The sequence below is a fragment of the Diabrotica undecimpunctata genome, chromosome 4, assembly GCF_040954645.1.
Source record: "Diabrotica undecimpunctata isolate CICGRU chromosome 4, icDiaUnde3, whole genome shotgun sequence".
Lineage (NCBI taxonomy): Eukaryota > Metazoa > Arthropoda > Insecta > Coleoptera > Chrysomelidae > Diabrotica > Diabrotica undecimpunctata.
The window spans coordinates 120,936,133-120,960,585 of NC_092806.1; the positions used below are offsets into that span (position 1 = coordinate 120,936,133).

General features: G+C 33.9%; 1 protein-coding gene across 1 annotated transcript; it reads right to left on the reverse strand.

Moving 5' to 3' along the window:
- Positions 1-49: 49 nt before the first annotated feature.
- On the reverse strand, positions 50-22,855 carry LOC140439935 (microsomal glutathione S-transferase 1-like). Its single transcript, XM_072530123.1, has 3 exons — positions 22,632-22,855; positions 3,834-3,910; positions 50-393 (listed from the first exon to the last, which is right to left on the reverse strand). The coding sequence occupies exons 1-3, from the start codon at positions 22,758-22,760 to the stop codon at positions 135-137; spliced, it is 465 nt and encodes a 154-aa protein (XP_072386224.1). The 5' UTR covers positions 22,761-22,855; the 3' UTR covers positions 50-134.
- Between the last annotated feature and the right edge of the window lie 1,598 nt (positions 22,856-24,453).

Sequence of the window (24,453 nt, forward strand, 5' to 3'; positions counted from 1 at the left end):
AATAAAAATAAGATTATAATGATTGTTACAAAAAAATTAACTTATATAAACATATTATGTTTATATAAGTTAATTTTTTTGTAACAATTATTATACTCTTATTGAACTAATACATTTAATCAAGATTAAAAACATCAGACTGAACTTGATTTTAGAAAATGTATCAAGCTGTACATCGCCATGTATATATTAATAAGATATCCGACACTCCAAGATAGAGCTCTAGCTGGTTGAGGAATAGGAACAACAGCGTATACGATAGTATGTAAATATCTCGTGACTACATATACTACAAATATCACCTTGGCTGCTGTTTCTCCAGGATTTGCAAAAGTGTATATTAACCCAGCAACGAAAAAGAGTGGGATGTTTTCCAGGTCATTTAAATGTGCCCTAAAAATAATTAAACAATGTCATGAATCTTCTTTAAGAGTCAAAGTAAAAACAACAATAAAAACGAGTTCAAGCAACTTTACTAATATTTTTCTAAAAATTATATTTTTCTCATCCAAAACGTTTTTGATTCACTCAAGTTTAGCGATGGTCACAAATTCGAGCTTAGCTCGGCTTGCTTCGAGGTTCAGCTCATTTGACGAATCGAGCTCAAGCCGGTTTGTTTCTTGCGAGCTGAGCTTCGAGCCGAACCAAATTTTTTTTGAGTCGAACAAAATTTTTTTCGAGTCGAACCGAGCTGAATTTGAAATGAGCCGAGCTGAATTCGAAACGAGCCGAGCTTTCCTTAACGAGCTTGTAAATATTTTAGCTCAGCGATTCCCTAACTGTGGTACGCGTACCACCAGTGGTACGCGACGATTATTAAGGTGGTACGCAAGCAGCCATAGGACATACACAGTAAAATTTACTGAGTTAATAACCCCACGGCGCGTGGGGGCGCCGTCGCGTCTAGTTTGCATTAAGCTCCGCCTATTTTGCTGGCCAGCGCATCTTTCTCTTTCTGCGACCGCGACGCGAGTCAAACAGTGACAAAGCTATCGAGCGTCCGCACGCACGTTATTACCTATCTAATTTGTTTTAAGTCAAGTTTAATATATTTGAATTAACATGGATAAGTGGCTTAGTAGTGTAAAAAGACCTTGTGCTCAAAATAATGTACCACCAAGTTCATCTCAAGAATTAAATTGTGCAGTGATTCAAGATGATGTTAAAAATTCTTTACCATCGAGTTCCACTTCGGAGCCAGATTGTGCGGTAATTCAAGAATATGAAATACCTACTAAAATTCGAAAAATTACTAGAAAATATGACCCAGAATACATAAATATTGGATTTACGGTGACGGATGTAAATAATGAGCCACGCCCTCAGTGTGTCATCTGCTTTGAAACTTTATCAAATCAAAGTATGAAACCCTCATTACTGAATCGTCATTTTAACACAAAACATTCTACATTAGTAAGAAAACCGAAGGATTTTTTCACCCGAAAATTAACAGAAATGAAAAGCACTAAGAAAGTCATGTCTTCATTTACTGGTAGTACCGAAAAATCAGTAGAGGCATCATTCTTAGTTAGCCTAAGAATTGCAAAGTCAGGAAAAGCTCACACAATTGGCGAAGAGTTGTTGTTACCTGCAGCAAAAGATATGGTTACCTGTATGTTGGGTGAGGCGTCAGCTAAAAAGCTAGAACTGATATCACTGTCCAATAATACTGTTCAACGTAGGATCGACAGTATGGCATCAAATGTTAAAAATAAAGTCATCAATCATGTAAAAAGTAGCGATTTCTTTTCGATACAACTTCATGAGAGTACAGATGTAACGAACTATGCTCAACTTATGGTTTACGTGCGGTATATACATGAAAATAAAACAATTAAGAAAGATTATTTATTCTGTGAGCCGTTATCAACACGAACTACAGCGGATGAAATTTTCAACAAACTGGATGAATTCTTTGCTGAAAATGGACTTGACTGGATGAATTGCGTTGGCTTCTGCTCTGATGGCGCTCGAGATATGACAGGTAGATTCGGTGGTGTAGCCACAAAAGTAAAATCTATTGCTAAGAATTGTACTTTTATGCACTGCAGTATACACAGACAAGCGTTAGCAGTAAAACGAATGCCCGAACAATTTAAAAATGTTCTCCAAGATGCAATCAAGGTGGTAAATTTTATTAAATCTCGCGCACTTAACTCTCGTTTATTTTCAAACTTGTGTTCCAAAATGGGCAGTAACCATATTCAGTTGCTGCTACATACAGAGGTTAGATGGCTTTCGCGAGGCAAAATGCTGAACAGATTATTCCAGTTACGTTCTGAGGTGCAGCTGTTCCTGATGGGGACTGATTTTGAATTACGCAATCGACTGAAAGACGAACACTGGCTTATATCATTGGCTTACTTATCAAACATTTTCAATCGCATCAACGACCTAAATCTAAGTTTGCAAGGTAGATCTACAAATAGATTTTCAGTAAATGACAAAATAAAAGCATTTATCAAAAAATTTCAAATGATTGAAAAGAGCCTGTCGAATGAGAACCTAAACCCTATTCATTCTACAAATTCCCAATCGTCAACATAACCACGTGTAAGCCAAACAGGGTCGTACTGATGTACGACCTATGTATCATATGATTTTTAAAAATATTTACTTTTGAAACTGTTAGTGTAAGAATTTCTTGAAATTTAATCATTATATCACAATTAAACTAAACTCTAAAAAATAACACGACCAGTAAATAACTTAACAATAACTATAACATAAATATAACACAATATATTAACTTAAAAATCAACACGATACAATTTGAATTTAAAATGATGGCAAGTTAGGATCTGTAACATGAGAATATGTCTCGCTTACGGTAATAAATTATATTTTATAGCCTCTTGACGAATGAGACGGCGAATATCAACACGTGCTCATGTTTACTGATGGGAATTTGGTAAACGAATAAACTTTAGCATCTTTTTCTAATTTAGAAAAATTTATAACTGAAAATGAACTTACAGTGAGTGAAATTGTGATCAATAACATCAAAAATCACAGCCCTATGATCGTTGAAATATTTGAAGAATATTTTAAAGAAGATTATTCGGAGTTCAATTGGATAAGGAACCCATTCGTTTCGGATCTGGATAGTGTTCGTGAAAATTTAAGTGTAAATGAAAAGGAATCTCTGATAGAGTTATCTTGCGATGGAGCTTTGCAAGTGGAATTCAACAAAGAAGAGCTGTGTGAATTTTGGCTAAAAGTTAAAAATGAATACCCATTGCTGTCCAGAAAAGCATTACTGTTTCTAATTCCATTTACAACCACATATCTCTGTGAGAGCGGATTTTCTGCTATGTTGATAATAAAAAATAAATATCGTAACAAGCTTAACATAGACACTAATTTGCGCCTGAAATTAAGTACAACTGAGCCAGATATTTCCTCTCTTGTCTCGAACATGCAGCATCATTTTTCGCACTGAGTATATTGTGTTTTATCCTATAATTAATAAATAATAATGTTGTCATAAACAGTTGTTGCAGTTTTTATTACTTTACCATTTTCAAGGTTTTTTAAAGATTACCACAGTTCAGTGGTACGCTACTAATTTATAATTTCGTGTGTGGTACGCGAGATTAAAAGTTTGGGAACCACTGTTTTAGCTAATACTCTATTACTTTTTCTAGTTTATTTCTGCTCGGCCTGATCATTTTGTTTGTGAATAAGTAATTCAGACTACAACTATGTATTTTCAATATACAATGCGTCTGTAAAGTATGGAATAAATTGAATACAACAGTCCAGAAATAATATTATAACATACTCTATATTAACGAAAATACTAAAACATTAATTAACAAAGTAATATTTACCTTCTCACCCTCTCCACATTTTCATTTACTTGTGGTTCTACTGCCATTTGTTTTGTGTCTTCGGGACTTGCAAAAGCCTATAAAAATTTAATTAGTCAATAAATTTGATGGTTAATACCTTTAAAATAAATTAAACAAAACGAATAACTAAATATTCTAGACTTATAATTTTCAAGACTAGGTCAAAGTGAACTCTAATAGCTTCCGTCATATTGTGTAACCAGAGGTTAGCGAACTTGAAATTGTTGAGTTCAATATCATATATGTTTTATTTTACTATGTCATCATATACGTCTTATTTTACCTTTTACTTGGTATCTTTTACTTATTGCATTTTTCCATTATAAATTGAAGTAGAGATACAGGGAATTTTATCGATACCTTCTACCTGTGTACAGATTTAAAAACAGTTTATAGTCTCATAAGAAAACATATATTTCGAGCAATTTTACACATCTGATTCTTATCAGGTTGATACAATGAATAAATATGATAATGCCAAAAGATACATGTAAAGTAAAAGTACGGTAGACAAGTGAGGTAACAGGGCTAGTGCTACACTTCAACCGTTCTCGCTGGCGCTGGGATTCGATCCTCACTCGATTCTACGTGGAAGTTAGACACTATATAGCCTAAGCTATCCGGCTCCTATTCGGCATAATTTTTAATATTGAGCTAATGACAGGTATACCGAATATACACTGAACAACAGAAGTACTGTATTTAATAAATCGATCTAAATATTGACATATGCAGATAACTTCAAGAAGCTGTTTGATATATAATGAATATATGTTTGATAAGCAACAAAGACAAAAAATAATCATAATATCCGAGACAGACCACAGAACCAGCAACATAAGACAAAACTTTAATATTGACCATATCATCATCATCATTATCATCATTGGTGCTACAGCCCTATAAAAGAGCCTCGACCTTCCCAAGTCTATTACGCCAGTCAGTTCTATCCATTGCCAACTGTTGCCAGTTTGCTGCGCCTATTTTTCTACCATCCTCATCTACACCATCCCTCCATCTGAGTTTTGGCCTACCCCTACTTCTACTTCCCACAGATTACGACATAGGGATTCTTTTAGGAGTGTTGTTCTGCTGTGATCTTGCCAGATGTCCTGCCCATCTTAGTCTTCCTACTTTTATAAGTACGTCTACGTCTTTACCACCAAATATATGTTTATATCTGTGATATATCTCGTAGTTGATCTCCAAATACCATTTTCACAGATGCCACCGAATATTCTTCTCAGGATCCTTCGTTCAAATATAAGCAGAAGGTTTTCATCTGCCTTGGAAATGGTCCATGTCTCCGACCCATCAACATTCGTCAACACTGGTTGTATAAGGGTTTTGTATATGGTTATTTTTGTTTTTTGGCTTAAAGTTCTTCTTCTCATAGGTCTACTCAGTCCAAAATAGCATTAGTTTGCTAGGATTATTTTTCGCTTGATTTCTTCCGTCCTGACGTTCTCCTTGATGATCAGGGAGCCTAAGTATGTGAATTTGTCCACCACTTCAAAGGTAGATTTATCAACCGTAAATTGGTGGCCGATGTTTCTGGCTCTATTGTTGGGTGTTGATGCCATTACCTTAGTTTTCTCCTCATTTACTTGCAGGCCCATATTTTTTGAGGCATTTGACAGGGTGGTATACATTTCTTCTAGCTTGCGTGTTGTGCGGGCAACTAGCTCAACATCATCTGCATATGCCAAAATTTGGGATGATTTATTAAAAATGTTTCTTCTGTTGTCTATTTGGGCATCCCTGGCCGCCTTTTCCAGAGCTATGTCCCAGCGCATCTCCCTGTCGCAGCCCAACATGCGTTTCAAATGCCTGATTGTTCGCCCTGTATTTCGACTTTGCAAACAACTTTACGCATTGTAGCCTTAACCAATCTTATCAGTTTATCGGGGATGTGGAATTCATCCATGGCTTCATACAATTTGTTTTTTAGGACACTATCATAGGCCAATTTAAAATCTACGAAAAGATGATATGTGTCGATATTGAATTCATTGGTTTTTTTTTCCAGTATTTACCTTAGCACAAAGATCTGGTCTGTTCTGTTAGGACTTTGATATTCGCCAAGAAGCTCCTCTGAATATGTACTTAGGCGACCATATAAAATACTCGAAAATATTTTGTATGCTGTATTAAGGAGGGTTATTCCCCTATAGTTTCTACATTCCAATTGATTACCCTTTTTGTGTAGCGGGCCAACGATCCCAATACACCACTCTTCCGGGATTTGTTCCTCATTCCAGGCTCTCAGTATGATTTTATATATATGATTAGTCAGAGTAGCACCTCCACATTTAATAAGTTCCGCGGATATACCATCACTTCCTGGAGATTTATTATTTTTTAGGTGTATTATTGCATCCCGTACTTCTTGCATTGATGAAGGTTCCAATGGTGTATTGTTGCTTGCTCCTGGATGTGGTTGATTTGGATCTTCTACTTCGATAATAAGTAGTTCTTTATAGTGTTCCACCCACCTTTTCAATACTTCTTCTTTTGTATTGGGTATATGCTTCTCCTTATCCTTACATAGTCCGATTCTTGGTTTAAATTCTTTTCTTGCTTTATTTAGATTTTAATAGAATTTTCTTGTTTGATTTTCCTTTTTTAATGACTCAAGTTCTTCCAATATTCTATTTTCATAAGTTTGCTTTTTTCTCCGATGGATGTACTTCTCTTCTCTTCTGAGATCTTTATATTTTTGTTCTTTTTCTCGGGTTTTTCTTTGCTGCATCAGTTTATATGCATTGTTCTTTCTTTTTGTAATGTCCTCGCACTCAACATCGAACCACTCATTGCGTGGTGGTGGTCTTTGCGGCCCTAGAATGTTATTTGCTGCGTCTTTAATATAATTTTTACACACTTCCCATTGTTCACTAATTGTAAGATTCTCTTTAGTTATGTATTTAGTTTCGATATTGACGATATAGTTTGGGTAAACAGCTGAAGTCGAAGATTCCATTACTGCAATAAAAACTAGACATCGCGTCGGCAGGTGGCAGTACACGTAAATGAAGTCTGAGGAAAGTAATGATAAATCAAAAAATTAAGATGGATGGATGATATGAATGCCATAAAATTTAATATGGTTAAATCACATAAAGCTGCATGAAGTAAGACCAAATAGAGAAGTAAGCTTAGAGAATTGCTTAATTAAAATCATACAACCAATAATAATAATTATATTTATTATTTTTATCATTTTTCTGTAAAGTTTACTGATGATAGTTTTCTACGATAAAAAACTCAATTAAGTCAGGTATCTTGATTGTGTCCGTCGGCCAATCGATGGCTATGTCCATAAATAAAATCGTATTTTAATCGTTTTGTGATGTCATAAGCTATTTAGCTTTATTTGTAGTTAATCTGGTACCTCAGTCGACATGTTTTGTATTAAAGTTGCCTCCTATAATGATTATTTGACCTTAATCTATCAAGAAACTTTATATAGCTTTCCTCTTTTAATGAATGACACGGATGCAATAAAATACCAGGGTGCAAACTATATAATATATCATTGCTGCGTTGACAGCTGTGGACTGAAACCTCGGAGTCTAATTTCCACTATCTTGAGAGTGTTAAATAGTTTCTTTTTTGTAGTAACCGCAGTGCCCCCATGGTATATTTTATACCCCTTAGAATCTGATATATGATTCTCTAGTAAAATGTGTTTCTAAGATAAGACTTTTTTTGATGAGGAACTGTTTGTAATTGGTATTGGTGATTTAAGAGCATACTGGGGTTTCATTGATTGGCCATTTTTATTTTTGACTCCTTTTTAACGTTTTTCTAAATAAAGCATTCCATCATCCACTTTATTCAGACTATCGACAATTTGCTGTAGTAATACTGAGGTATATAATATAATATAATACTAGGTGATCTAAACGCAAAGGTGGGCATAGAAGACTACGTAATACCGGTGGCAGGAAAATATAGTCTACATGAAGTTACAAACGATAATGGATCACGTTTGGTCGATTTTGTAACAGGCTGCAACTTAGCAATCAAAAGCACCCAGTTCGCTAGAAAAAAGATCTACAAGGCAACATGGAGATCAAACGATGGAAGAACAAATAATCAAATAGATCACGTATTGATTGATGGAAGACATTCTAGCAGCATAATAAGTGTAAGAACTATGAGAGGGTCGGACAGCGACACAGACCATTTTCTCGTAAAGACCAAGCTCAGAACAAGAATTTCAACACAAACAATAGATAAACACACAAAGATCGAACGATAGAATGTGGCGAAGCTGAAAAAAGAAAATAATCAAAGACAGTACCAAGCAGAATTAAGAAATAGGATTCAGGTTTTAGAAATAAATGAAAATGAAAGTGAAGATATAGATCAGCGATGGAACTCCATAAAAACAACTATTAAAGAAGCAGCAGAGAAATCTATCGGAAGAACGAAAAAAACAAAAAAGAAAAAATGGTTCGACGACGAATGTGAAAGAACTCTAAAAGAAGCAAACAAAAGAAGAATTGATTATCTGTCGAATCTATCACAAGAAAAACGTATACGATTCCACAGAGAGAGGGCTGCAGCTAGAAGAAGACTTAGCCAAAAAATGAGACAATATCTACAGCAACAAAAAACGATAAATCCTCTGGTCTGGACAATATTGATGCCGAGCTAATTAAAACAGCCGGTCATGAACTCATAAGTAAAACCCACCAATTAATAGAAATGGCCTGGCAACAAGAAATAATGCCGAAAGAATGGTGTGGTAGTATTATTGTACCAATACACAAGAAAGGAAAAAAGGAATCATGCATGAATTACAAAGGAGTCTCACTAATCAACACTACATATAAAATATTGGCTTCGATATTATTAAAAAGATTAGTACCATACGCCGAAGAAATAGTTGGTGACTACCAGTGTGGTTTCAGGCCTGGCAGATCGACTATTGATCAAATATTTACAATAAGACAAATGCTTGAAAAGTATTGGGAATATAATCACGACGTGCATCAGATATCAGAGTAATATTAGACTCAAAGCTTCCTTGAAATAAGCAGATAGCTCGCAATAACCAAGAGAGTAATTATGTTAATGGTATCCCTGTTGGGCATCCTTAAACTAAGCAAGGTGTATATATGTACTTACTTTCCTTGAAATCATAAGGGCTATGAGAAACAGACCAATGGCAGCTGTGGAGGCTCTACTAGACCTCCCTGCTTTACACAAGTTATACGGGGGAGACAAGAATGGGATATTATTGACTGTGAGAAAACCTGAGCAACGTACCAGATACAGAGGTAAATTACCTTTCCAAGTAGACGTTTTTCCATAAAAGGGATGTGACAAAGAACACTCAACCCAGAGTGCAGGGATATAGTTTGAATACAGAGGGGTTTGTGTGTGTGTTTGGCTTCGAACTATCTTCATTAGCCACAGATGATATTCATCACATATTACTAACTTAAATTAAATGTATTGTAATACACCTATTATTAAAGAGTACGTAAGTACTTGTACGTATCGTTTATTTTTTAGTGACTCAAAAATTTTTAACCTATTTATGATAAAGATTTATTTTCGTTTTCCTGAGAAATTCAATTAAGAGATCATTCAATGATTTGTTGAATAAGACAATTAAACATAATATATATTAACTAGACCCTTAATGTGTAGTCTGTACAATTAGATAATAACTCTTTGGATGATCCCATGTGTTTGGTAAAAACCCGAAAAATATATGGTTTAAGTCTGCCACTGAATTTCTGTTACACTCACAAAAAGGGGCTTTTAAATTCTCATAGTTTAAATAGATGAGCTAGAAAGCAACCATGATGAATTTTAATTCTAGTAATGGTGGAAGCGTATGCTTTGTAAGCAGAAAAGGTTAGGTAAGGAATGCTATTGGACAGAGTTGGATGAATTGAATAATAGTGACTGTTATGAGCTTACTTTTATATAAAGTTTTTCATTTATTCCTAACATATTTTTTTATTAGTGGCAAGAAATCATTATTACTTTTAATCGTTGCTTATATTCGAGTGTCACAAGCAGAGTTTCATCACTCTGTAATAGTGTCACAGAGGGGTTTAAACCTGCAGAAGGGTCGCGAGCAGAAATATTCAGTAATGGTTGAAATTACTGGTTGAACACTTATATTCCACAAGGACAATCTATCTTTGTATTTCAGGTAAAAATCCTGGATATCCTGCACTGTGCAAGAGAAAATAACTTAAGGGCTTTCGAATTGAAGCAGGTCAAAATGTATACAGATAGCCAAGCCTCCTTGAGTCTCTTACAAACCTTAAGATGGACTCTAGTCTGGTGTAAAAATGCCGAGGAGAACTCAATGTACTGGTGGATCATAACAGTGTCATACTAGTATGAGTTCTATGTCATAGTGGAATACACGGCAATGAAAAACCTAATGAACTTGCCAGAAGAGCACAGACTATAAAATACTTCGGCCATGGGGGTGCCAAAGAGTATTGTCCTCGACTGGAAAAAGGCAACTGACTCCGAAGGCAACATAAGTATCACTGGAATAATATAACCGGTAAAGCATATAGCAAAATGTATATTGAGCCGACATGTTCTAGTTGGGCTGAAGTTCGGCGAAAAATAAGCAGGAATCAGCTGAAGGAATCAGAACATGCGCCAGTCAAGGGACAGCTGAATATAATCGAATTGTTTCATGAAGACTTAAGCTTAACTCTGTAGTAGAGGGCCTAAAACAATCAACCATATCTTGCATGACCGAGAGGCATTAGATTACTGCCAGCAAACATTTTTCGTAGATTACCTAGTGACAAAAAATATGGTATCCATCGTCTAGACCTGTAGACGCTGTTATAGAGTTCCAGAATCCTGTAATAGATATCATGAGTAACTGGAATATATACAATCAGTCAACCGGCTGCAGTTCGACTGGTTTACATAAGAGTGCTTCTAAAATGTCTCTTATTAGTAATTTCTTCTTCCGTATCTCAAAAGTATGGCTTATATCTTTTATTGTTATCGAACACGCCGAGCACTTTGAAGGTTATCTTATTATCAAATTATTAATGTATCGCTCAATGTGTTTTTACTGTTCTAGGTTTAAGTTGCATTTTTTATATTATTTTTTTATTGTTTATTATTTGTTTAATCATCTTTTACTTTTCAAATCTGATCTTCTAATACGTCTTAAAAGAAAAAAATTTAATCAATGTTGGCTTATGGATTAGAAATGCTGACCATACGGAAAACAACACAGAATATCCAAGCAGCTCAAAAGGCCAGTTTTCGTGAGTTTCTCTGCTTAAAGCGGATGCGACTATCAAAAATGATGACCGGGATGCGAGATATATGTTTAGAGTGGACACTGAAATAATGAATAATGATTATAATTGTCTTTTATCTCTAATTTTCTTTAAAACAATATAATTATACTTAATTAGTCATACTGTCATATGTTGCTCCTCGACTTATTTTAATATCCTACTGATTTTAAGTTTCTCTTTAGGATTTCTGTCAAAGTTGATGTATTGAACATATTAGGTACTTCATTAAATTTCTTTTAACAAAAAACTGTAAACTTTCCAAATTAAAAATAACATTTACCTAGAGCACGTGTTGTAAATAATTAGGAATTTTTAAGATGTAAAACCTACAATTGTTAATGCTTTAATTTGATAACGGTATATATCTGTTTTAAAACAAATAAATATGTTTTAGCGTATATGATTTTATTAGGATTTGTTGACTTTGTCATATATTATTTAAATTCCTAGCTTACTGTTTATTTAACAAAATAGGGATAATATTTAACAGTATTTGGAACATTATGGAGTAGCATCTACATTATCAAAAAACTATACTTCCAGAATAATTCATAAGAAATTTATAATAGATATACACAGTAAATAAATTTCAAACTGCTAATAATCCGGTCAATATAGACATAAAAATAGTTATCAAATAACAAAAATTCCCGAAAAGCCAAATATTGGTGGAGGGCTTGGGTTTACCATTACAAATAAAGTTATAAAAATCCCCGTCGATCGTATGTGAGCTACAAAAGTTATTCGGAGTCAAAGGTAAAAATTTGAGGTTTTTTGGATTTTTCTCGAAAACGGTAAGTTGTAGATCTTAAGATTCTCTACGAAGCTAGTCTTTATGATTTTTTTCCTAAGAGTTACCATTCCTGAGATATCGCGATTCTAAGAGTCACATTATACATGATATGCACATACATAATAAGCAATAAGCCACGTTTACACATATCCGGCACTTAAGATAAGTAAAAATACCTATTTATGTCTCTTTATATTATATTATACGATTCTGAAAACATTTATTATTATTCAATACACGTGGATTGCAAAAAATCATATACCCGGACAACTTTAATAGCTGCAGTGACACTCTGCGATGGAAAAAAAATTTCAATTCATAGAAACAAGTGATGATTTCCAGTTTTCGTTGGATGAATTAAGGAATGTTTGTCAAGATGTAGCTTTAGATAGACAGAACTATAAAAATACAATAGAAATTGAAGTATGACAGTAGAGTTATTATTACAGAGAAGCCTAGAAAATTAACATTTATTTGTTTTATTGACAATTACCAAGATATTTTAGGTTAAGTCTGGTCTGGTCTGGTAAAATATCTAAAGAAGTCAAAATAATAGTTAATGCAATAATCAATAGCAATATCAATAATTAGGTAATATCTAGAACTTGACGGGTATTGTTTCCTTAAATTATCCTAAAATTATCATGACAGTTAGTGGAGTAGGGCTACAGGGGAAACCACGGTAAAAAACACGCCGAGGACACTACCTCACAGATGGCGTGGAAATATTTGCACAGTAAAGAAATCAAAATAATAGTTAATCCAATAATCAATAGCAATATCAACAATTAGGTAATATCTAGAACTTAACGGGTATTGTTTCCTTAAATTATCCTAAAATTGTCATGAAAGTAAGTGGAGTAGGGCTACAGGGGAAAACACGGTAAAAAACACGCCGAGTACACTACCTCACAGATGGCGTGGAAATATTTGCACATCATCTATAATCTTTTAGAATCGCGATATCTCAGGAATGGTAACTTTTGGGGAAAAAAATCATAAAGACTCTTTTTGTAGAGAATTTTAAGATCTACAACTTTGGTTTAAAGTTTGTTTTTTGATAAAACTTACCGTTTTCAAGAAAAATTCAAAAATATCTCAAATTTTCACCTTTGACCCCGAATAACTTTTGTAGCACACATACGATCGATGAGGATTTTTAAAACTGTATTTGCAAAGATAAACTCCAGCTTTACACCAATATTTGCCTTTCCGGGAATTTTTGTTATTTTAAATGTCTATATTGACCGTAGTATTATACGAGCGGTGAACCCCAAAAAGACGGCCATGGCCTATTACTCGTTGGCAACCGAACAAATTTGGTACCAAAATGTTTATACTCGTAATAAAAACCTGCACAACTTTTCTATTATTATTTTTGATTTGGGTGGAGGAACATGTAAATAAATCAAAAAAAGCCAATATTTTGATTTTATAATGTTCCTAAAATTGTATATTTAACGGTTTACATATTTAAATTTCTAGTTTTAACGCAATATACTATAAACAATTCTGCAAAAAGAAAAAACTCTCGAAACTCTTAATTTATATGATACTGATTATACACACAAGGAGTTGAACATTTTCAAAACCAGAGGGCACAAGAAGTAGAGGAAGACTACGAAGGAGATGGATTGATGATGTGGAGGAAGACCTACAGTCTTTAAGGGTCAGAAGATGGAGGGAAGTTGCCAGGAATCGACAGGAGTTGCGACTTCTTTGTGAGCAGGCCTAGATCCACAACGGATTGTCGAGCCACTTATGATGATTATGATACACAAAAGGCTCGTCGGATATTCTTTTTTATTTAAACATTTGTTCTAGTTACAACTTTTTGAACCTCCCTTTTTCACCAACTCTACAGTTTAAATTTAATATTTAAAGATTTAAGATTTCCTTTTATGGTCAAAAAGTCCAAACACATAAAAAAGAAAGGAATAACTCTAATTTTCAGAACAATAACTTAGGCAAACATATTAAGAACAAGAGCCAAAAGAAAAAGCACTTACACAGTGGTGTATACAGACTTAAATGTGACGACTGCCCAAAAACTTACACCGGTCAAACTGGTAGAACTATTAACAAATGTATTACAGAACAGAAAAGGGCTTTTAGTAATAGAAAAACATATACGTACGCACTTCACCTTCTATATTATAATCATTCTTTTAATGACCAATTTCAAATTATTCACATTCAAAATAAAGGACTTAAGCTATCTTTATTGGAATCTATGGAAATTAACAAGTTGAAAAATACAGATATAATTCTAAATGATCAACTTGAGACAAACAGTTCTCCCCTCCTCAACATATTCAGTTAGAGACTATAAAGTGTAAACACATACCAAGAATAGATTACTTGAGAAAGGCACTCTGCCGAAACAGCTGTAGTGATAAGATATTATAATAAATTTTGTGGAAGATTTGGAAACATAAGTTTTCAGTGTTGTATTGTTAAATTAAAATTGGAACCATGTTACAAAATTCTAGTTGCTATAGTTTCCCTTAAAGTAAGGAAGACCGCTATTGAATTTGAAATCAACAGAACCTTATCTTTATATTAACTAAATAAGCAATTCATATCCCTCACAGATAAGATCATCGGAGAATATCAGGCAGAATTTAGATAGGAAAGATCAACCATCGACTAACTGTTTACGATTAAACAGGTCTTAAGCAAAGCAAACATGACATAGATGTCTATAATACTTTCATTGACTTTAAATAGCCATATGACTTTAAACAGGGCACACGTATACAAAATATTAAGTGAATTTGAAATACCCTCTAAATTAGTTAGGCTCATCCGAATGACAATGTCGGACACAGTGGCTTAGGTACAGATACAGCGCGAGATGACAGACCCGTTTCAAATAAAACAAGGATTAAAAAAAGGATGATGGGCTGGCACCAACATTGTTTAATTTAGCACTGGAATACGTAGTAAAAAAACATCAGAAGATAGAAATAACACACTTATGAATAAATCAGTCCTGGCAGCGTATGCAGATGACATAAATATTGTGAGCAGAACCCAAGCAACAGGTGACAATACGTATAAGGAACTTAAATTATGTACTATATAATAGGTCTGTCAATAAACGAAAAAAAGACTAAAATCCTAGTACAAAGTCGGTTTGAGGGAGCAACACGACCCTACTTTACAGTTGACAACTTAGAAAAACTAAATAGCTTTATCTATTTAGGAGTCAACATCACAAAGGACAACATTGACGATGCAGAGTTTAGCAGAAGAAAAAATATCAAAGAACTATGATACTAATCTACAAGACCATAATCCGACCAATGTGAGTTTTGGATGTGAAACTTGGATGTTGACTCAAAAATATGTATAGTCCATAGACATATTTAAAAGAAAGGTACTGAGACGAATACTAGACCCTAGAAATCAAAACAACTGGTAGCGAATCAGATACAATTATGAAATATATAATATATATAAAGAACCACCTTTATATTAGTGTGTACGCCGACACCGTCTTCAATGGGCAGGCCATGTATATAGGATGGAAGAAAACAAGCTTCCCAAAATACTATTGAATGAAAGAATGCAGGCAATAGACCTACTGGAAGACCGAGAAATCGATGGGAAGATGATGAGGATGAGGACGCCAGAAATCTCCTAGGTAGTCAATCTTGGTGGAGAATGACTACAGACCGTCGTCAGAGCACGAACTGGGCTGTAGAGCAATAGAATCGAGGGAAATTATCAATGATTCTATTGACTATATGTACAAATTGTTTTATATATATATATATATATATATATATATATATATATATATATATATATATATATATATATATATATGTATATATATGTTATTATCTTTCAGTGCTTAACGACCGTAAAAGGGTAGACATTAGTCTAAAATTAATATTTTAATTTAATCTCTTACAGGAAATACCAATATAAAAATAAATAGAAAAAGAGTCCACTCAAAATTTTTAAGAACTATGAATCACGAATCATGTTTTGGTATTGTGTTTAATGATTAAACGGGCAGTGTTAAGGTAAAAGACGTAAAACTTGCCCGTATCATTCAACAATCTGATCGCATATTGTTTTGCCTTCTTCTTCTTTTTCCGTTTTGTATGTAGGCCTTAAAGCCTGTTTCTTCTTCTTCAATACTAGCCTCCTAAATTGTTTAAATTATCGCATCATCCTTTTCTCGATCTGCCAATACTTCTTCGTCCATTTGGTGACTTATCTCGTGCTATTCGTACTATCCTATCCTCTGCCATTCTACTAACGTGTTCGTTCCACTCCTATTTTAATTTTGTTTCCCATCTATTTATTACTTCTATATTGCATGCTCTTCTTGTTTTCGCTTCTCTTCCTATCCAACAGACTTTATCCTAATATTCGTCGGAGTATTTTCATCTCAGTTGGTTCTAGTAGTTGTCTCGTTTTAGATGATCTTGTCTTCGCCGAGTATGTTAATATAGGTCTAATTGCTGCTTTATAGATTCTTGTTTTTGTAGCTTAGGTGTTTGTTCTTCCAGATTATGTCATTAAGCTTTGTTGTCATACTTCTTCTTCAACATCTCCCTAACTCGTTATATCTATTAACATTAATTAATAACATAATATTTGGATTTCTTTCTGTAACCATGACCTTTACGTACTGCTTGTTTTATTTCATTCATTATATTAGAGAAGTGGGCTTAACGAGTCACCCTGTCTGACTCCGCTTTGTCCTGGTATACACTGTGTTAATTTTCCATTTATCTTTGACTGTATTCGATTATGTAAGTGGATGTTTTCGATGGTTTGTATAATATTGATTGATATGTTTCTTTTACACAGTAGGTGTAAGACGTCTTCGACTTGGATGCGATCGAAAGCCTTCGTCAGGTCTATAAAACATAGATATGCTGGTTTATTGTACTCGATGGCCTCTTCTGTGATTTGTCTTAGTACAAATACAGCGTCTATGCAGGATCTTCCGGATCTGAATCCTTATTATGCATCTGATAAAGTTGTTAGTTTATTGATTTTATTGGTTAGAACTTTTGTGTTAGGTTTAAGTGCGGCTATAATTGTTGGGGTCTTTTTTATCTCCTTTCTTGAACATTGGTATCATTATGCTATTTCTCCATGAGTCTGGTATCTTACAGTGCAATATTAGTTTTTGTATAAATTTTCTCATCTCTAGGGTTACACTTTCTTCTCGGTGTTTTAAAAGCTCGTTGGTTATTCCGTCTGGTTCTGGTTTTTTTTTTCTATTTTTGAGTGAGTTTATGCCTATCTGTACTTCGTGAAAACTGATTTCTATTTCGTATCTTAATTCTGGTACGTTATAGGGTTGATTATTATTTTCCTTTCCTTTAAACAGTTCCGTCAGGTATCTTTCCCATTCGTTTGCTGGTATGATATTATTCCTTTAATTCTACCATGTCTTTTTGTTGGTTTCTTATGAATCTCCATATTTGTTTTTGTGTACCGTATGAGTCGCATTCCATCCTTTTTGTAAACTGTTCCCAGTGTTCATTTGTTGTTCTTCTTACCAACTGCTTTGTTTCATTTCTTATTCTCTGCCTGGGGGTTATGAGCGCGAGGACTGGGTGGATTGAGTAGCTCATAAGCCGCGTTTATGCCCACAGCCGGTCCCAAACCCGGATAAAAGAGGAGAGTGGATGGCCAGGTTAGCATCCTACCCATTGTAAAAGAAAACAAGGCTCAAAGAACTGATATAAAGCCTCGGAACCAGACGGAATCTAAGATGTTGTTTTGCCAAACGTAATATCATCAATTAGCCTATATTTGTCCACTGCTGAACGTAGGTCTCCCGTAAAATTTTCCACCTATTTCTATCTTGAGCTTCTTGCATCCAGTTTGTGGTGATGCACTTGATATCATCCGTCCATCTAGTCGGTGGTCGTCCTCTGCTTCGATATGCCTCTTGCCTCATTCCAGAATATTTCTTGTCCATCTATCATCCGTTAATCTGGCAACATGTCCGGCCAAAGCCCATTTAGCCATGGCTTTTTCAACTGCCTCTGTGACTCTTGTTCTTCTTCTTATTTCTAGGTTTGGTAGATAAATAGACTTAAAAATGTTATTCAATCTACCAAAGGCAGCTTATGTGAGACCTATCCTTCTTTGTATTTCAGTTGTCTGATTATCTCGACCTAAGCGAATCTCGGCCTATGGCTCTCAATCAGAATTTTACCGCTAACTACAAGGTTGGTCATAAATTTTGTCTTTGAGGTGTTAATTTTAAGACCAATTATGTTTGACACTTTATAGAGCGTGTGCAGCATTTTTCTAGCTTTATCAACTCTATCAGATATTAAAACGATGTCATCGGCAAATCTTAGGTGGTTCAGATCTTCCCCATTTATATTAATTCCCATGTTATCCTCTCGTTTCATTTGCTTGAACATATATTCAAGAACAGCTGTAAACAATTTAGGGGAGATAGATTAGGGGGTATCTTCATGAAGGCGGACACAAGCTATACCAGTTTCGTAAATACTTTTAATCAAGGCGATATATCGGTAGTCAATGCGGCAGTCAGCGAATGCTCGAAGCATTTTATAATGATCTATAGTATCAAACGCCTTTTCATAATCTACGAATATAAGAAAGATTATACACTTTTCTATTAGCGTTTTTATAACTTGTAGATGATCATTTTGTTCCGTATCTGGAGCGGAACCCAGCCTGTTCACAAGGTTGGTAACTATCCAGTTTGTTCACAAGCTGTTTTGTTATTATCTTTATGAATAGTTTGTATGTATGGGAGAGCAAACTAATAGGTCTGTAGTTCTTTAGGTCTGAAATGTCACCTTTTTTGTGCATTATGGTTATTATTGCATTATGCCACTGGGAGGGGGTTACGCCTCTTGTCAAACAAGTATTGAACATCTTTTTCAACACATTTACTAACGTTCTTCCTCCATCTTTAATTTGTTTAATGACTATCCCATCTTCTCCAGGTGATTTATTGTTTTTCATCTCCGAGAGAGCTGATTTTATTTCCTCTGTTGTGATATCTGGGATGTCTTCTGAGCCTACATTTTGAACTTTTGGTATTTGATTTTGATCAGGATCTGGATCTAGTTTTTCTCGCTTATACAATTCTGAGTAAAAATCTTAAGCAATTTTTAAAATATCTTCCTTATTTGTTGTAGTTTCTCCATTTTTATTTACAATTTTACAAATATGTTTCGATCCTTTAGTTATTTGTCGGCGCAGAACCTTTAAACTTTTATTTTTATCAATGGCTTGAGTTCCGTATTCGGTGTTGTAATTTCTGACATCTTTTCGAATGGATTTTGTGATATCTTTGTTTAACTGTCTAAGTGTTATAAAATTATCTGTGTATTTGTCTTTCAATTCTCTTCTTTTGTTTATAAGATCTTTAGTAGCTTGAGTGAGTTTATCCATCTTGTTTTTTCCTTATATTTTCTATGAGCGTTTCGAATCGCACTATTTATTCGCATGTTTGTTACCTCTATATCTAATGCAATTTTTTTAGATGTTCTACTTCTTTCAGTTCTGAAGTTATGAGATTCTGATAAGCTACTCTATCTTTTATCGATTTCCATTTATTAGAATGCCTCTCTGTTATCATTGCTGTCCTCTCCAACTAATGTTGATCATTATTTTTGCTCTAACCAACCGATGGTCACTCCCAACAGTGATTTTATTAATTACTGTAACTTTTTTCATTACAACTCAAAATAAAAATTTTAAAATTATGCATTAATTTTGGAGCGCAGTGTATTTTAGTTCAATGTATTGTTCCATATATGTATATTGTATTAGATATATAAACTCCTGGACAAAATTAACGCACCACTTTAAATAATCTAAATATTTACAATATGAACACAAAATAAAACTAAGTTATATTGAAATAATAATAAACACCTACAAATAAGTCCAACATGACTTTATCATGACCTTAATTTGCCTTATTGTTTTTTTAAAATTTGTTTTTGCCGGAAATGCGTAAATAGGCTAGAATAACTCCAAATTGCAAAAAGAAAAAAATCAGTAAATTAACACAATAAAATGCATCTGGGTCAACACTAATACCGTGCGGGCCCTCCTCTACTTCTTAGGACTGCATTTATGCGTCGAGGCCTGTTTGATATCAAATGTTCAACAAAAACTTGCGGAACATTCTTCCATTCTACAATGAATTGGTTGTGGTTGGCAATAGGGCGTCTACGACTACGAATCTTTTTTTTGAGATATTCCCATAGATGCTCTATAGGATTCATGTTCGGACTGTTAGGTGGCCACTCTAATAATGGACTATTAACATCATTTAGGTAGCCATTAACCTGTCGAGCCACATGAGGACGAGCGTTGTCTTGCATGAATAAAAAATAGGTCCAAGAAACGGAGCAAAAGGCATTACATGTTCGACAATAATGTTGTCTAAGTAATAATGGGCATTCATAGACCTCGTACGTATGGGGACCAACTCCTTACGAGCTTCAAAACAAATTCCCCCCAAAACATTTTAGAGCCACCACCAAAAGGTACTTTAGGAGAGATATTGCAGCTGGTAAACCTTTCTCCTCGCCTTCGCCAGACACGCTCATGACCAACTGGAGCTTTTAGGCTTACTCTAGTCTCATCGGAGAAAAGAACTCGTTTCCAATCATCGATGGTCCAATTTTGATGCAATCTTGCAAAATTCAATCTCTGAACCCTGTGTTCTCTGGCAAGCAAGAGTTTTTTGGCCGGATTCCTGTTGCTCAATTCTGCTTCATGTAAACGTCTTCTAACTGTTCGAGACGATATCGTGACATTTCGAACAACTGCCAGTTCATTTTTTAGCAAATTGCTGGTGACTCTCCTATCTCTGAGAGCACGTTGTCTCAAAAAAAGATCATCAATTTGATTAGTGCAACGTTTTTGCCCTTGCCCTGTTCTTCGATGGTACGACCCTGTTTCATTATATCACCTCACCTTGCGACTGATGCTGGAATGATGTCTTCCTAACAAACCTGCCACGTATCTCATTGAATATCCTTCATCTAGGAGAGTCGATGCTCGCACTGCCTCCTCCATTGACAAATTTCTTTGTCGGTTTATTTTTTTATTTGATCTTTATGCAAATGAACTTCCAAACATGCATGTGATAAAAAATATCACAATAAAAAGCTTGTTCCTCACAAGCACTTTGCTTTAATCGGCACTTTTTATGAAAAGTTTAACTCACTTTTAGTCTAAAACGATGTTTAATATAAATTATTGTTAAATCAAGACTATTATTAGCTTACGTAACAACTGTCACTGTCAAACAAGGTCCATAGGCAACTTTTCGCACAGTAAATTATTAATAAATAAAGATTATTGAGAAAAATATGAGCGGTGCGTTAATTTTGACCAGGAGTTTATATATATATATATATATATATATATATATATATATATATATATATATATATATATATATATATATATATATATATATATATATAATATATATATATATATAATATATATATATATATATATATATATATATATATATATATATATATAAGATGTAAATTTTTATATGTTTATTATTAGATGATGTTTGATAGCTGTATGCCTAAGGTTTGATGATAAAGAAACAAGAGCAATAAGAAAAACAGTGGACAAATTTGCACACATACGCGAATTATATGAAATCTTTATAAGTAACCGTAGGTATATCATACTAAACACCGCGTTTTGTACTATCGATAACCAGCTCGTAGAATTCAGGGGAAAATGCCCATTTAAAATTTATATGAGTAGTAAGCCCGATAAATATGGAATTAAGATGATGACGTTGAATGGCACTAAAACATTTTATATAGTTAACGCTATTCCATATACTGAAAAAGTCAGTGTTCAGTATACCTAATAAGTCAGTGTCCGCTTCTTAACTTTGAAAATATAACAGTAGATAACTCGATCACCTCAGTATCTCTCGCTGATCAAATTATGAGGCAATTTGAACTTTCTTGGGTATATTGAAAAAAAAGGTATAGTAGGTGGTACAGTATACTAGCGCAAAGCTTTATACTATGTTTTCTGTATTATCAAAATTTAAATAATATTTTTAAAATTGAATAAAATAAGTTAATTAATAAATAAATTTAATACTTATATTTTTATATTATATTTATATTGTATTTTTAAACAAATTATATTATATTAATATAATTCAATAAATTGTTAGGTTTGTTTCTAATGCCACCTGCTAACGTATTTACAAAGCATACGTTGTTTATTTCTGACAGATCTGTCAAAGTTAGACGAAATATGAAATTAATTAAAATATAAATAAATACCATTTGATAGTGAATTAAATTATTATATCAACTAAATAAGTTGTTTAAAAATAATAATTTGATTCAATATTGTTATTATGTCATCGACAAGTAATAAAACTATTGCGAAGTTCGGCAACGATTCAAAACAACGCAAATTAGACATGTGGCGCGAAAAAGAAAATGTGAAAATATAATACAAATGAAAGTGGTAGAAAAAGAACATCCTGAAAGAAGAATTAAGGACTTTGATTAAGGATATCGTCTGAAAGAGCTTAAATTATAAGAAAAGATCTAAACCCTAAACCAAATTTGTTTTAGGAGATAGGGTACATATATAAAGATTAATAATATTCCAAAAACTTAAATCGGTACTTACCTTATGTATCACTCTTTTTATTGTCGTCAGAACCGACATAAACGACAATTTTAAAATTAGAAAACAACAACAAACGAAGTACCATCGTAGAACATGATTGTCAAATGATATTCCTGAAGTAGTCCCCATTTAAGATCACTGGCAAAGAACTATTTGTTTCATATAAATATTATCCTAAGTGCCGCAATTGTTTGTACCAGTCAAATTTCCAATACGAATCAAGAAACATGTAATTATATACTTAAATAAATTACAGGTAGAGATGAGAAACGCTCTTTACAAATTATTTTATAACGAGAAAAAAATTACGAGGTCATGAAATATTCGTTTTTATTCATTTTTGTTAGTTCACTGCAACGAGATTTTTCAGAGCAATATTTAAAGATGTGGGTACATAATCCAGTTACGACGAATGAAGAGTAACTTTATAAATTAAAAAAGTGCTAAAAGACTTCTTCTATTTCTTAGTCGTTAACCTGATGCAGGTATCGTGATATCATGAAGCTATTAACTAAATTTCCCAATGTTCCTCCACGTTTTTCTATCTTCTGCCATTCTAGCACATTCTGACAATGGAGCGCCAATGGTAGCAACAATATGGTCCGTGTATCGTGTGGGAGATCTACCTCTATTTCTTTTGCCTTCTACTTTTCCCTGGATGGTAAGTTTTTCAAGACCATTTCTTCGAAGGACATGTCCAAAATAGCTTATTATTTGTTCTGATATTTGTGTTCTTAGTCTTTTCTTTATGTTTAGCTGGTCCAGTATGGATTCATTTGTTCTTCGGGCCACCCATGGTATTCTCAGCATTCGTCTCCAGCAGTACATCTCAAATACATCTATGTTCTTTTTGTCTTTCTCAGTAAGGGTCCAGCATTCCGATGCATAAGTAAAAACTGGAAAAACTAGACTTCTTACTAGTCTCATTTTTGTATCGGTAGTTATTTCATGGCTTTTCCAAATTTTTGTTAATTTTGCCATAGCGCTTTTTGCGATTGCTGACCGCCGCTTTATTTCTTCAGTACAGCCTCCTTTGTTGGTTATTAATGAGCCCAGGTACACAAATTTATCTACAACAGCGATATTGTTTATCATCACCAGATGATTTTGATTGTTGTTAGCTCTGTCAATTATCATGATTCTCGTTTTATCTCTGTTTATTTTAAGACCCATCGTTAAGCTTACGTCTTCTATCCGTTGTAGCAGGTGAATCAATTCAGCTTCAGAACTAGCGAGGATAGTAGTATCATCTGCATATCTCAAGTTGCAAATCTTCTTCCCGCCAATGGTGATGCCACCGTTCCAGCCCTCAGTAGCTTTCCGCATTATCCATTCACCATAGATGTTAAATAGAATTGGGTATGTTATCTGGACCGGCAGCTTTCTGACTTTTTTGCCTCATAATTGCTGCTAAAAGACTACTTTCATAATAAATAAAATTTTATTTATTATGTTAGTAATTAAGGCCATAGTGCATTCTTTAGAGGATTGCTATACTGGCTCATTCTTTTTATCGACCATGTTTTCTTGCATTTTTCTCAGATGCAGTCTCAGATGCAGTCTTAGATGGTTTAATCAATATAGATAAATACAAAATATTGATCATAGTGATCGCCTGAAATTTTTTTTGAAATTTCTCCAAATACCAATTCACGGTGGGTTCATTTTATCAATTCTATTCAACTTTTATTTACTTAAGCATGGTCCATTTAATTTAGAATATTGCATTTTAATTTGATTTTGTTAAAAATACCTAGATAAAATTAAGTTGGGTTCAAGATGAGGGCGCTGCACTACCTTTCCACTCGGCCTAAGAGGTCTA